Consider the following 16,108-nt stretch of genomic DNA (forward strand, 5'->3'; position numbering starts at 1 on the left):
CAATTCAAAGTGTTGGTTATGACCTATAAAGACCTACATGGCATCGGGCCAGAATACCTAGGGTACCGCCTTCTGCCACATGAATCCCAGCGACAGGTCAGGTCCCACAGAGTTGGCCTTCTCCAGGTCCCATCAACTAGACAATGTCAGTTGGCGGGGCCTAGGATACATAGATAGATAGATAGATAGATAGATAGATAGATAGATAGATAGATAGATAGATAGATAGATAGATAGATAGATAAATGCCTTCTCTGTGTAGGCCCCAGCCCTCTGGAATCAACTCCCCCCAGAGATTCGTACTGCCCCCACCCTCCTTGCCTTCTGCAAGAGTCTTAAGACTCATTTATGCATTTATGATTGAATGGGAAAGACTGTTTTTTATGGCACTGGTTTTTTTTTTAGATATTTAATTAATTGGATCTGAAATGTTATACTGTATATTGTTTTATTATATATTTCATTTCATTACCTTTTGCTTTGAAGGTCATAATGGGCAGGAGAATGAAGATTCCTGTGAACTGTTCCAACTGATCAATGATAAAGATGGAATGGAGAAGTTTGGAATTGGAATGGAATTCGAAAGCCCTGAGAGAAGCCAGTCAAAGAATTGGAATCAGGAAAGCTCATCTTCCACTGATGCTCCGATGCAAGACATTCTTGCCCGACAAGAGAAAATAAAAAAAAAATATATTGGGGAAAGTGTGAAGTTAATCAAAGCTAAAGTACAAGCGAATGAACACCATTTAACCCAAAAAAAAGGAGAAGATGCTATCAGAAGACACAACGGACAAAATTATAATGAGACATCCATTCTTTCTCTTGGAAATAACTACCTGACATCTCAAAAAGGGATTAAGACAAAAGAGAAGCCTTATAATTGTTTGAAATGTGGAAAATGTTTTAGAGGAAGAGAGCAACTTACTATCCATGAAAGAATCCACACAGGGGAGAAGCCGTATAAATGCATGGAGTGTGGAAAAACCTTTGCTGATAGCAGTGGACTTAATATCCATGAAAGGATCCACACAGGGGAGAAGCCGTATAAATGCATGGAGTGTGGAAAGACCTTTACTCATAGCGGTGCACTTACTATCCATGAAAGGACCCACACAGGGGAGAAGCCGTATAAATGCAAGGAGTGTGGAAAGACCTTTGCTCAAAGAAGTAATCTTACTTCCCATATGAGGTTCCACACAGGGAAGAAGCCGTATAAATGCATGGAATGTGGAAAGACCTTTGCTCAAAGAAGTCATCTTATTACACATATGAGGATCCACACAGGGGAGAAGCCGTATAAATGCATGGAGTGTGGAAAGACCTTTGCTCAAAGTCCTCACCTTATTTCCCATAAAAGGATCCACACAGGGGAGAAGCCGTATAAATGCATGGAGTGTGGAAAGACCCTTGCTCATAGCAGTGCATTTACTTCCCATATGAAGATCCATACAGGGGAGAAGCCATATAAATGCATGGAGTGTGGAAAAACCTTTGCTCAAAAAGTTCATCTTACTTCCCATCAGAGGATCCACACAGGGGAGAAGCCATATAAATGCATGGAGTGTGGAAAGGCTTTTGCTCATAGTGGTCATCTTATTTCCCATAATAAGATCCACACAGGGGAGAAGCCATATAAATGCATGGAGTGTGGAAAGGTCTTTGCTCAAAGAGATCATCTTACTACCCACAAGGTGATCCACACAGGGGAGAAGCCGTATAAATGCATGGAGTGTGGAAAGGCCTTTGCTCAAAGAGGTCAACTTACTTCCCATCAGAGGATCCACACAGGGGAGAAGCCGTATAAATGCATGGAGTGTGGAAAGACCTTTGCTCATAGCGGTGCAGTTACTTCCCATATGAAGATCCACACAGGGGAAAAGCCATGGAAATGCATGGAGTGTGGAAAGGCCTTTGCTCAAAGAAGTGATCTTATTTCCCATAAAAGGATCCACACAGGTGAGAAGCCGTATAAATGCATGGAGTGTGGAAAGGCCTTTGCTCAAAGAGGTCACCTTACTTCCCATCAGAGGATCCACACAGGGGAGAAGCCGTATAAATGCATGGAGTGTGGAATGACCTTTGCTCATAGCGGTGCAGTTACTTCCCATATGAAGATCCACACAGGGGAAAAGCCATGGAAATGCATGGAGTGTGGAAAGGCCTTTGCTCAAGGAAGTCATCTTATTACCCATAAAAGGATCCATACAAGAAACCTAGATAAGAAAAGTAGACTATAAAATATTGGAAAATTCCAAACTTGGAAAGCTCTTTGTAGCATCAGCAAAAACAAAAAAAGAGGAATTGCGGTTTACGTACAGGAATGGTTAAATCCTAAACAATCCTATTCCGATGAGGAAGGTAGGATCCTAAGTATCGAAATTTTGATAGATTATAAAAAAACAATTTTAATAGTAGTCTATGCCCCAAACATAAACCAAAAATAATTTTACATAAAAGTTTCTGATCAGATTAGAAGAAATGATACAACAAAAGTTAGAATTGAAACCGGAAAAAATTTTACTTGGCATTTTGGAAAAATCAATAAAGAAAGAACATTACTATCTAATTCAACACATAATAACAGCAAAAATTACACAATATTGGAAACAGGAAATAATGCCAACCGAAAGAAGCTTGATTTAAAAGATCCTTGACTTTGCAGAAGCAGACAAGATGACAATGGAGCTTAAGGACCAAGAAGATATGAAGTATGGAAAGAATTTTATGAACGGCTTGAACAAAAGAGGGGGTGGGAGCTGAATAAGCAAAGACTCCTGAATAAGTTTGAAAGGGTTTTAAAAATATTAGATTTATTTACTTATTTAAGAATATTGTAATAAATGATTATATGTGAGGGTAGATAGGAGAAAGGATTGAAGAATACAAATTACTTAAAATCTGGTTATACTTATGTCCGAATTATATCCGCTGGTGATAGTCACTGTCTGATAAAACTGATGGGTTTAAATTAAGCTGTCAATGAGATGAGTGGGGTGGGGTGGGTTATGTACAATCTGTTTTTGTTTTCTTTATGGTTTTCTCTTTCAATTACCTTTTCTTTTTGCCTGTTTTGATGATGTAAAAAGGATCCACAAAGAGGAAAATTTGTCTAAATGCATAGTGTGTGGAAAGACCTTTGCTCAGAGCGGTACACTTCACATACATGAAACCGCTTGGTGAGATCATCCAAGGAACAGGGTGAGGTATCATCAGTATGCTGATGATACCCAGTTATACATCTCCACCCCATGTCCAGTCAGCGAAGCAGTGGAAGGGATGTGCCGGTGCCTGGAGGCTGTTGGGGTCTGGATGGGTGTCAACAAGCTCAAACTCAACCCAGACAAGACTGAGTGGCTGTGGGTTTTGCCTCCCAAGGACAATTCCATCTGTCCGTCCATTACCCTGGGAGGGGAATTATTGACCCCCTCAGAGAGGGTTCGCAACTTGGGTGTCCTCGATCCACAGCTAACATTGGAACATCATCTTTCGGCTGTGGCAAGGGAGGTGTTTGCCCAGGTTCGCCTGGTGCACGAGTTGCGGCCCTATTTGGACAGGGAGTCATTGCTCACAGGCACTCATGCCCTCATCAATTCGAGGTTTGCCCACATTTCTCCAACACTCCGTGGCCTGCACTGGCTGCCGATCAGTTTCCGGTCACAATTCAAAGTGTTGTTAATGACCTTTAAAGCCCTACATGGCATTGGACCAGAATACCTCCAGAACCGCCTTCTACCGCACGAATCCCAGCGGCCGATAAGGTCCCACAGAATTGGCCTTTTCCGGGTCTCATTGACTAAACAATGTTGCTTGGCGGACCCCAGGGGAAGAGCCTTCTCTGTGGCGGCCTTGGCCCTCGAATCAACTCCACCCAGATATCAGAACTGCCCCCACCCTCCTTGTCTTCCACAGATTACTTAAGAACCACCTTTATTGGCAGGCATGGGGGAACTGAGACACCTTCCCAGGCTTTTGCATTTTATGTATGGTATGGGGGTGTTGCATGGTTTTTAAATGATGGGGTTTTTTCCCGCTGTTTTTCAATATTAGATTTGTTTCCATTGTAACATTGTTATTATTCTGAGCTCCCCCGAGTCTCCGGAGAGGGGCAGCATACAAATCTAATAAATTATTATTATTATTATTATTTATTATTATTATAAGAAGATCCACACAGGGAGGAAGCCGTATAAATGCATGCATCTATCTCATCATAAAAGTATCCATGCTCGAGAGAAACTATATAGCCTTAGCAATTCCACTTAGATTTATATATTCCTCCATAGTGCTTTACCACTTTACCTCGGGGCAGTGTGCAAAGCCAGCATATTGACCCCAGCAATCTGGATCTTCATTTTAGTGACCTCAGAAAGGTGAAAGGCTGAATCCACTGCTAAAAGCCATCAATCGGAGTTGAAGGCGTTTTCAATAAAACATCAAATTGAATCTTTTCCATTTCCACTTATTTAGAAATTCTCCATCCATTTTCTTGCTCACATATTTTTTTTCTCATCCATAATTTGCATTTCTTGTTGAAACACTCACAACTTTCACTTTGTAAAACCGCTGCATTTTTTTCAGCTAATCCACAAGGATTTTTAATGTTCCCAGATGCAACTGGGTTTATTATGAAAAACAAAACAAAACCCAAACTATAAATGTTCCTTCTCTAGGGGGCAACCAGTCTAGATCCCAGCTTTAATTTACAAAGAAGAAATGGAATGTTTTTCAGCATTGTATAGAATTAACACTGAAGAATTAAGACTGAAGTGGACTTCCTTATTGCTATTAATTCTATGGACATTAATTTTTATGGACATTATTGACCTTGTCTCGAGTTCTACTTTTAGTGATAGGCTCCTCAAACATGGGACTGTTATTGACTGATATCACCATTCTAACCATCATAGGAAATAGTCAAGAGCTGGCTGATTTATTCCATCTTATTTATCTTACATTAATGCATTGTTTAGTTTAGTTTATTTAGATTTGTATGCCGCCCCTCTCCGAAGACTCGGGGCGGCTCACAACAATAAAAAGCAAGGTAACAAATCTAATATTAAAAAGTAATCTAAAACCCCAATTTAAGAGACCAATCATACCAACGAGCATACCATGTATAAATTCTATAAGCCTAGGGGGAAGGGAGAAAAAATCCCCCCATGCCTGACGACAGAGGTGGGTTTTAAGAGCTTGTGAAAGGCAAGTAGGGTGGGGGCAACTGATATCTGGGGGGAGCTGGTTCCAGAGGGCCGGGGCCACCACAGAGAAGGCTCTTCTCCTGGGTCCCGCCAAATGACATTGTTTAGTCGACGGGACCCGGAGAAGGCCAACTCTGTGGGACCTAACCGGTCGCTGGGATTCATGCAGCAAAAGGCGGTCCCGGAGATAATCTGGTCCGGTGCCATGAAGGGCTTTATAGGTCATAACCAACACTTGTAATGTTGCCTTTTTGATATTTGGTATTGATATTTTAAATGAGATTTATATTATTTTAACTGGTAGGGGGGAGAGGTTGTACATGACTATGAGAAACTGGAGGAGTCGGGGGCAGAAGCTGGAACCTCCCCTGCTGGATGGCTTGATGTGGATGGCTTGATGTGGATGATAGTTTTTTATATAATGGGTTTTTAACTGTTTTTTAATATTGGATTTTGTTATTTACTGTTTACTTCTGTTGTTAGCCGCCCCGAGTCTGCGGAGAGGGGCGGCATACAAATCCAAATAATAAATAAATAATAATAATAAATAATAAATAATAAATAAATAAATTCGCTCCCATGGTGAGAGAGAGAGATCATGCACACAAAGTAGTGGGTTCTACTTACCTGGGCTACTGGGTCGGGTTGGGAGCGCACAGACCCTTCGTGCATGTGTGGCCCTTCTGCTCGTGTGCAGAAAGTACTGAGCACACACGGGTTGCCTGCGACGACATTGCGACAGGTGGCCGAAGCCATCCGCTACATTCATTAGTAGTTTGCACAAACTGGGCCGAACTGGGAGCAACCAACCACTGATGCCTTCACTATGCTCCAGTTGGGTTGGAGTTCATAAAGGCAGGAGCTTTTTCTGGCCTCTAGGCAGTCGGTCAGTCAGGGACACAGATGGGGTCATGGTTATTATAAAACCCAGTAATTATAAACTTGCAAAGGTAATAACCCTATTTGGAAGTCCAATTAGACCCACTAAATGGACTAATGAAATAAGTTGGTAATTGAAGTAAAACATATATTGCCAGCTTTTTAATATTAGATTTGTGCCAGTATAATATTGTTTTTATCGTTGTTGTGAGCCGCCCCGAGTCTTTGGAGAGGGGCGGCATACAAATCAAATAAATTATTATTATTATTATTAATTATTATAGTACAGAGCTCTGGGGATTTTTCTAACATCAGGGACTACATTCCCCATCATGCAATCTCTTAAAGAGACAGCTCTTAATCCAAGCTAAAATATCCCTCTGGTCAGCAGAACTTCTTTGCTTTTGCAAATTATGATGTCAGCATCTGTTTCTAGAAGGACAATTCCATCTAATGGAGAAAAGCTTCTTGTTTCTTTGGAACGTTTCAAATGTTAAAATATCCAATTTAATAGCTGGAGAAGGCTGAGTGAGGACGGGCTCCTGCCTGATGAGATCTGCTCTCTGATTGGTTGCTGAGGGTGGAAAAGGATGTTTCCCCTTTTCCCCGCCTTTTTCTCCTGGGTGCTTTTTGCGATTTACCTCAGGATAATCTTGGCTGTCTTCTGTGAATGTTTTTTTTTTTTTTTAAAAACCCAAATATGACGGGCTACAAGAATGGTGGAAGGTCTTAAGCATAAAACGTATCAGGAAAGACTTCATGAACTCAATCTGTATAGTCTGGAGGACAGAAGGAAAAGGGGGGACATGATCGAAACATTTAAATATGTCAAAGGGCTAAATAAGGTCCAGGAGGGAAGTGTTTTTAATAGAAAAGTGAACACAAGAACAAGGGGACACAATTTGAAGTTAGTTGGGGGAAAGATCAAAAACAACATGAGAAAATATTATTTGACTGAAAGAGTAGTAGATCCTTGGAACAAACGTCCAGCAGACGTGGTTGGTAAATCCACAGTAACTGAACTTAAACATGCCTGGGATAAACATAGATCCATCCTAAGATAAAATACAGGAAATAGTATAAGGACAGACTAGATGGACCATGAGGTCCTTTTCTGCCGTCAGTCTTCTATGTTTCTATGACGTGTTTGAGATTTACGGAGTTTAAAGGTTTATTTCAAATCAAGGCAGAGATTTTCCTCCCCATTCCCCCAAAAGCACTGAAGGCCCTTCCCCGCCCTTCTCTTCCCCCTCTTCTCCCCCACCAGCAGAACCACGGATGGTGCTTCAAAGAGAGAGGACGTGGATTCTCCCAGCCCCAGAGGACGAATCTGTGGGACCTCAATGGGGACGCCGAGCGGAGGGAAGAGGGGGAGGGGGCCCCGAGGGGAGGAAGGGCCCAAGCGCCCTAGAAACGCCTCAGGAGAAAGACCGGAACCTCCTTCCAGGCATTGGGTCCCCTAGAAAAGGGGAGGGAGGAAGAAGCACAGAGGCCGAAGCCTTTGCCGGGCAGGGAGCCCCCTCCCTTCCCTCACCCCTGCGTTCCTCTTTCCCGCCTTTTCTCCCAGCTTGGGACTTTGCCCCAAAGCCACCAGAGGGCGCCCTCTGCCAAGGGAAGGGAACTCCAGGCGCTTCCCCATTGCAGGGCGGGGCTTTGCAGAGGAGGCAGAGACGGAAGTGACATCACTGAACGTTGCCGCTCTGGACGCTACACTCGCTCTCCTTAACGGCTGGTGCTCGTAGGAGACGGAGAGTCCGGTGGGAGGACATCCAGGCCTGCGCCAGGTGAGGGGAGGAGGCTCCCTGCAAAAGAAGCGGGGAAAGGGGGCTGGACCTTGCGGAGACCCAGCAAGAGAGGAGAAGGCGGGCGAGGAGGAGACGGAGGAGGCGGGATTCGTACCAGGCTCCCCGAGGGCCCGATCCTGTCTCCGGAGGGGGAGAGAAGCGGGGCGGCCTCTGCAGCTGCCTCCTTCCCGGCCCTGCTCGGGGGACCTGGGACCTGCGCTGGGATGAGCCTCTTGGGGCTCCGGGCAGGTTGGGTGAAGGTCGCTCAGGGGCTGAATTCCACCTTCTCATTCTGGGCCTTTGTTTTCCCTTCCACCTCAGAGACAGAAACCGGAAGCCATTTGTGGTCTTTGCAAGGCCCCATTTTCTCCTGGGGGAAGAAGAAAAGAGCGGGATCACCTGGAGGGATCCGTCCTGTGTTCCCAGAAATGGTCCCGTGAAGGAAAAGGCGTCTGGAGACCCACAAGAGTCCTTGGGCCCCTTTGGAGTTGCTCTGCAGGACAGAGGAAGGATGGAGACCCCACCTGTTGCAAAGGGGGGAAGTGGAAAAGGCCCTGCAGCCGCTCAGCCTGGGAAGTGGGGGAAGCTGTGGACAAGACCCGGGCAGAAGATACTGGAGGAAGAACCCATCCTCCCTTCGGAAGTTCTGCCCTGGAACTCCATCCAATACCGGGAGGATGAGGGTCCCCGAGGACTTTGCAGCCAACTCCACGACTTGTGCAGGCGATGGCTGAGACCAGAGAAGCACACGAAAGCCCAGATGCTGGACCTGGTGGTTCTGGAGCATCTCCTGTCCCTTCTGCCCCCAGAGATGGAGGGCTGGGTGCGGGAGTGTGGAGCAGAGACCAGCTCCCAGGCGGTGGCCCTGGTGGAAGGCCTCCTCCTGAGCCAGGCGGAGGAGCAGAAGGAGCAGGTCCAGTTGCAGGTGAGACACTTTTGGGAGCTGAGAAGGGAATAGAGAACATATGTAAATATTTCAGCCCCCCTTCCCAAACCTCTCTGGCATTCATCACATATGGCAATTCTCCAATTCTTGTAGGACATTGTTCCTCAACCTCACGGATGGAAATTGGGGACTTTAAGGTTGTGTTCCCAATCTGGAATTCTGCTTTGTGTCCTGTGACATATATTAATTCTGCTTCTTTTTCCCTTCCTCCTATTTGAAGTGCTGCACTGTGGAGATCAGAGATCTCGAGGGAAATCAGAATCCATCAAATCCCCCTCAGAGGTCAATTCCCTGGAGGATCCCTTGGGAAGATCAAAGTCAGGACACCACAGGAGGTAATGAAGATTGTCCATCTGTCTTACCTTTGTTCTCTCTTCCCTTTTATAGAATATCTCCTATTTTGTTAATTATTATTATTATTATTTTATTATTTATTAGATTTGTATGCCGCCCCTCTCCGTAGACTCCGTAGAATTATGCATTTTGAAATTATTCCTTACAGAGAAACAAAGAATGAAGCTTTCTGGTTTGTATGACGGAGATCAAACAGCGGTTCAACCTCCAAAACAAGTAAGAAAGGGAACAGGTTTTATTTATTTATTTATTTATTCAATTTCTATGCTGCCCAGTCCTGAAGGATTTGTGCAAATTCTCTTGTTCTGTTCTTTTTTCCATGTTCTGGAGAGTCCTGTGTCCTTCAAGGAGGTGGCTGTGTCTTTCTCTGAGGAGGAATGGTCTCTGCTGGATCCTGACCAGAAAGCGCTGCATTCGGAAGTCATGCTGGAAAACCGTAGGAACGTGGTCTCTCTGGGTAAGAGTTTTCTAATTGCCAATCAGAGAGTTCAAGAAGACAGATTATAGTTAATTTTTAAAATTATAAAACCACTATTATGATGTTCCAAAGAAAGAAAGAGTCAATGTCTCTTTGCTATGATGATGATGATAATTATTATTATTATTATTTATTAAATTTGTATGCCGCCCCTATCTGTAAACTCGGGGCGGCTCACAGCAGTAATAGAAAACAATGTACAGTACAATACAAATCTAATATTTAATATTTAAAAACTAAAAACCCATAATTTAAAAAACATACACATAACATACCATACATAAACTATATAGGCCTGGGGAAGATATCTCAGTTCCCCCATGCCTGACGGCAGAGGTGGGTTTTAAGAAGTTTACGAAAGGCAAGGAGGGTGGGGGCAATCCCAATCTCCAGGGGGAGCTGGTTCCAGAGGGTCGGGGCTGCGACAGAGAAGGCTCTTTCCTTGGGTCCCAGCAGACGGCATTGTTTAGTGACTTTAGTCGACGGGACTCAGAGGAGGCCAACTCTGTGGGACCTAACTGGTCGCTGGGATTCATGCGGCAGAAGGCCGTCCAGGAGATATTCTGGTTCGATGCCATTAAGTGCTTTATAGGTCATAACCAACACTTTGAATTGTGACCGGAAACTGATCGGCAACCAATGCAGACTGTGGAGTGTTGGTGTAACATGGGCATAGCTAGGGAAGCCCATGATTGCTCTCGCAGCTGCATTCTGCACGATCTGAAGTTTCCAAACACTCTTCAAAGGTAGCACCATGTAGAGAGCGTCACAGTAGTCGAACCTCGAGTGTTGCAGCATCACGGTCCTCATTCATACTTACCTATGACATAAAGAGCTGATAGAAACGTTAGTGAAGATTGGACTTAATCCCTGGATAGTTTAGTGGATTTGCAGTTGGCTGAAGCGTAGATATCAGGATTGTTGTTAATGGCGAGTATTCTGAGCAGAGACAGGTTACAAGCGGTGTGCCGCAAGGATCTGTTCTGGGTCCTATTCTTTTTAATATCTTTGTGACATAGGGGAAGGTTTGGTAGGGAAGGTTTGCCTATTTGCCGATGACTCTAAAGTGTGCAATAGGGTTGATATTCCTGGAGGTATCTGTAATATGGCAAATGATTTAGCTTTACTAGATAAATTGTCAAAGCAATGGAAACTGCAGTTTAATGTTTCCAAATGTAAAATAATGCACTTGGGGAAAAGGAATCCTCAATCTGATTATTGTATTGGCAGTTCTGTGCTAGCAAAAACTTCAGAAGAGAAGGATTTAGAGGTAGTGATTTCTGACAGTCTCAAAATGGGTGAACAGTGCAGTCAGGCAGTAGGGAAAGCAAGTAGGATGCTTCGCTGAATAGCTAGAAGTATAACAAGCAGGAAGAGGGAAATTGTGATCCCTCTGTATAGAGTGCTGGTGATAACACATTTGGAGTTCTGGAGACATCATTTACAAAAAGATATTGATAAGATTGAATGGGTCCAAAGATGGGCTACAAAAATGGTGAAAGGTCTTAAGCATAAATCTTATCAGGAAAGACTTCATGAACTCAATCTGTATAGTCTGGAGGACAGAAGGAAAAGGGGGGGACATGATGGAAACATTTAAACATGTTAAAGGGTTAAATAAGGCTCAGGAGGAAGTGTTTTTAATAGGAAAGTGAACACAAGAACAAGGGGACACAATCTGAGGTTAGTTGGGGGAAAGATTAGAAGTAACTTGAGAAAATATTATTTTACTGAAAGAGTAGTAGATGCTTGGAACAAACTTCCAGGAGAAGTGGTTGGTAAATCCACAGTAACTGAATTTAAACATGCCTGGGATAAACATAGATCCATCCTAAGTTAAAATACAAGAAATAGTAGAATGGCAGAACAGATGGACCAAGAGGTCTTTTTCTGCCGTCAATCTTCTATGTTTCTATGACAGCAGAGGTGCTGCAACATTCACCCTACATATTCTTCCATCCCCTTCCGCAGGGGCTTACAATGTTTTTCAGAATATAAGACACACTTTTCTCCACAAAGAAAGTGGGTGGGAATGTTGGTGGTTCTTATAGAGCGATTACAGACCTGTTTTTGGCCTCCCAAACCCTTCGTAGGTCCTGTTTTTGCCTAAAGTGCTGCATTGTGAGATCACACAAGATTAATACCCTGTGTTCTTGTGCTACTGGTCTTGTGTCATCTCGCACTGAAGTCCTTTAATTCTCCCTTCGCTGTATACTGATTGGGCAAGAATAGGACTTGTGGAGGCCAAAAACATTTCTCGTTTTGCTTCTCTAAACCTAGATGCGTCTTATGGTCAGAATAATACGGTACCTTGTGACAATGTGGCAAGCGGCCGTTCCCTTTAACTACTTCTGTGCGTTTGCAGCAAAAAGAAGCTAAAATAGTGATTGATACATGAGATCTATAGTAAAAAGTATAGCATGATTGATCTCACGTGATCTCACACTATAATGCTGTAGACCTCTGCTTTCTGCTAACCAAGGTCTGCACAAGATCTTCGGTTTCAAAGATTTTTGCCCTGGATCTCGTGCAGTACTCAGTTCTTAAAAGAACACAGGTCTAAAGAACTACAGTGTGAGATCATGCAAGATTAGTAGGTTGAGCTCTTGTGCTACTGGTCTTGTGTGATCTCGCACTGAAGTACAGTAGTACCTCGTGATACAAACCCTTCGTGTCACGAACATTTTGAGATACGAACCCGGGGTTCGGGATTTTTGTGCCTCTTCTTACGAACTTTTTTCACCTTACGAACCCACCGCTGAGAATGCCGAACCCGGAAGTTTGGCAAAGTTCGGGTTTGGGAGGCTGCCGAGAAGCGCTGCTGCCCGGCTGTCACCTTTTGAAACAGCCGGGGGTCTTCTCGGTGTTCTCACGAACCCGAACCCAGAAGTTCGGCAAAAGTTCGGGTTCGGGAGGCCAGCAAGAAGCACCGCCGCCCGGCTGTCAGCTTTGCAGAAGAGCCGTGGTGCTGTCGGGCGGTCGGGAGGCTCAAACGGAGGTGGGGAATCCCAATAGGGAATTCCATGGGCGGAGATTTGACGTCACGTAGACTTCCTTCCTGGCCGGCCGAAACGTGGACTCCAGGAAGGACGTCTTCGTGACGTCGAAGCTCCGCCCATGGAATTCCCTATTAGGATTCCCCACCTCCGTTTGAGCCTCCTGACCGGCAGACAGCTCCGCGGCTCTTCTGCAAAGCTGACAGCCGTGCGGCAGCATTTCTTGGCGGCCTCCTGAATGCCTAATCCAAACTTTTGCCAAACTTCCAGGTTCGGGTTCTGGAGAATGCCAAGAAGACCCCCGGCTATTTCAAAAGGTGAAAGCGGGGCGGCGGCGCTTCTCGGCGGTCTCCCTAACCCGAACTTTTGGAGAACTTTTCAGGTTTGGGAGAACGCTGAGAAGCCCCCCGACTGTTTCAAAAGGTGACAGCTGGGCAGCGGCGCCCAGCAGAGCGCCAGTTTTGCAATTTTTTTTTCCTTGCACGCATTAATGTCTTTTACATTGTTTCCTATGGGAAACATTGTTTCGTCTTACGAACCTTTCGTCTTACGAACCTTTCGTCTTACGAACCTTTCGCCTTACGGACCAATTAAGTTTGTAATACGAGGTATCGCTGTACTTTAGTTCTCCGTTCTATGCGAACTGACACCCATACCAGATCCAGGGTGATAGCAGTTTTCCAATATCTCAGGGGCTGCCACAAAGAAGAGGGAGTCTTCTAGTTATTCTCCAAAGCACCTGAGAGCAGTACAAGAAGCAATGGGTGGAAACTAATCAAGGAGAATAGCAACTTAGAACTAAGGAGAAATTTCCTGATAGTAAAAACAATTAATCTCATTTACATATCTCACCATCACTCCACGGACTGAATTGGCGGCCAATTGGTTTCCAGATGCAATTCAAAGTGTTGGTTATAACCTATAAAGCCCTACATGGCATCGCGCGAGAATACCTACGGGACCGCCTTCTTCCACATGAATCCCAGCGACCGGTCAGGTCCCACAGAGTAGGATTTCTTCAGGTCCCATCAACTAGACAATGTCAGTTGGCGGGGCCTAGGGGAAGAGCCTTCTCTGTGTGGGCCCCAGCCCTCTGGAATCAACTCCCCCCAGAGATTCATACTACCCCCACCCTTCTTGCCTTCTGCAAGAGTCTTAAGACTCATTTGTGCCTTTATAATTGAATCGCACTGGGTTTTTTTTAGATTTTATATTTAATTGATTGGATCTGAAATGTTATATATTGTTTTATTATATATTTCCTTCCATTACCTTTTGCTTTGAAGGTAATAATGGGCAGGAGAATCAAGATTCCTGTGAACTGTTCCAGCTGATCAATGATAAAGATGGAATGGAGAAGTTTGGAATTCGAATGGAATTGGGAAGCCCTGAGAGAAACCAGTCAAAGAATTGGAATCAGGAAAGCTCATCTTCCACTGATGCTCCAATGCAATACATCCTTGCCGAAAAAGAGAAAATAAAGAAAAAATATATTGGGAAAAGTGTGAAGCTAATTAAAGCTAAAGTAGAAGTAAATGAACAATATTTAACCCAAAACAACGGAGAAGATGCTATCAGAAGACACAACAGACAAAATTACAATGAGACATCCATTCTTTCTCTTGGAAATAACTACCTGACATCTCAAAAAGGGATTCAGACAAAAGTGAAGCCTTATAATTGTTTGAATTGTGGAAAATGTTTTAGAACAAGGGGGCAACTTACTATCCACAAAAGGATCCACACAGCGGAGAAGCCGTATAAATGCATGGAGTGTGGAAAGACCTTTGCTCAAAGTAGTCATGTCATTTCTCATAAAAGGATTCACACAGGAAAGAAGCCGTATAAATGCATGGAGTGTGGAAAGACCTTTGGTCAAATAACTCATCTTATTCGCCACAAAAGGATCCACACAGGGGAAAAACCATATAAATGCATGAAGTGTGGAAAGACCTTTGCTCGAAGGGATGCTTTTATTTCCCATAAGAGGATCCACACAGGGGAAAAGCCATATAAATGCACGGAGTGTGGAAAAACCTTTGCTCAAAAAGTTCATCTTACTTCCCATAAGGTGATCCACACAGGGGAGAAGCCGTATACATGCATGGAGTGTGGAAAGACCTTTGCTCATAGCAGTGCACTTACTTCCCATATGAAGATCCACACAGGGGAAAAGCCGTATAAATGCATGGAGTGTGGAAAGACCTTTGCTCACAGAAGTAATCTTATTTCCCATAAAAGGATCCACACAGGGGATAAGCCATATAAATGCACGGAGTGTGGAAAGACCTTTGCTCAAAGAAGTCATCTTATTACACATAAAAGGATCCACACAGAGGAAATTTTTTATAAATGCATGGAGTGTGGAAAGACGTTTGTTCAGAGCGGTACACTTACTTCCCATATGAGGATCCACACAGGGGAGAAGCCGTATAAATGCATGGAGTGTGGAAAGACCTTTGCTCATAGCAGTGCCGTTACTTCTCATATGAAGATCCACACAGGGGAGAAGCCGTATAAATGCATGGAGTGTGGAAAGACCTTTGCTCACAGAAGTAATCTTATTTCCCATAACAGGATCCACACAGGGGAAAAGCCATATAAATGCACGGAGTGTGGAAAGACCTTTGCTCAAAGAAGTCATCTTATTACACATAAAAGGATCCACACACAGGAAAATTCTTATAAATGCCTGGTATGTGGAAAAACCTTTGTTCAGAGCGGTGCACTTACTTCCCATATGAGGATCCACACAGGGGAGAAGCCATATAAATGCATGGAGTGTGGAAAGACCTTTGCTCATAGCAGTGCACTTGCTTCCCATAAGAAGATCCACACAGGGGAGAAGCCATATAAATGCATGGAGTGTGGAAAGACCTTTACTCACAGTAGTAGTCTTATTTCCCATAAAAGGATCCACACAGGGGAGAAGCCATATAAATGCATGGAATGTGGAAAGGCCTTTGCTCAAGGAAGTCATCTTATTAGCCATAAAAAGATCCACACAAGAAACCCACATAAGAAAAGTAGACTATAAAATATTGGAAAATTCCAAACTTGGAAAGCTCTTTGTAGCGTCAGCTAAAACAAAATAAAGAGGAATCGCGGTTTACGTACAGGAATGGTTAAATCCTAAACAATCATATTCCTATGAAGAAGGTAGGATCCTGTTCTGATGGGCTTTCTGGTAGGAGCCTCCCAAAAATTCAAGGGTACAAATTGCAGACACACACACACAGGTTTGAAAATTCAAAACAATGTGCTTTATCACAAAATTCAAAATAAACTAAGCACTCTTTTTGTATTGCAAAGAGCACTTTTCCCCAAACAACCGGGTAGTCTGTACAATTTCCCTTAAGCAGTCATTAAGTACGTAGCTAGCATCTGTGAAGAAACTTCACACCCCTTCTTTCTCCAACGAAGTGAGACACACACACACATACACACATGTTGCTCTGCTGTGGTTTCAAAGG

The 16,108-nt window shown here is 43.9% G+C and overlaps 1 protein-coding gene across 7 annotated transcripts in view; it reads left to right on the top strand.

The window, feature by feature from the left end:
* The window catches only part of LOC139162876 (zinc finger protein 721-like), a 360,849-nt gene extending 345,098 nt beyond the window's left edge, over positions 1-15,751 (top strand). Inside the window, exons 1-6 of one of the 7 annotated variants that reach the window (XM_070743761.1) lie at positions 7,790-7,861; positions 8,183-8,786; positions 9,028-9,142; positions 9,310-9,377; positions 9,492-9,618; positions 13,922-15,751. In XM_070743761.1, the coding sequence (XP_070599862.1) occupies positions 8,373-8,786; positions 9,028-9,142; positions 9,310-9,377; positions 9,492-9,618; positions 13,922-15,672 (2,475 nt within the window). In that variant the 5' untranslated portion in view covers positions 7,790-7,861; positions 8,183-8,372 and the 3' untranslated portion in view covers positions 15,673-15,751. Of the gene's footprint in view, positions 1-867; positions 4,078-7,787; positions 7,862-8,182; positions 8,787-9,027; positions 9,143-9,245; positions 9,619-13,921 lie in introns of those variants that run through there. The other 6 variants (XM_070743759.1, XM_070743762.1, XM_070743764.1 and 3 more) reach the window with 6 other exon arrangements.
* Positions 15,752-16,108: the final 357 nt, after the last annotated feature.

The sequence above is a fragment of the Erythrolamprus reginae genome, chromosome 2, assembly GCF_031021105.1.
Source record: "Erythrolamprus reginae isolate rEryReg1 chromosome 2, rEryReg1.hap1, whole genome shotgun sequence".
Taxonomy (NCBI): domain Eukaryota; kingdom Metazoa; phylum Chordata; class Lepidosauria; order Squamata; family Dipsadidae; genus Erythrolamprus; species Erythrolamprus reginae.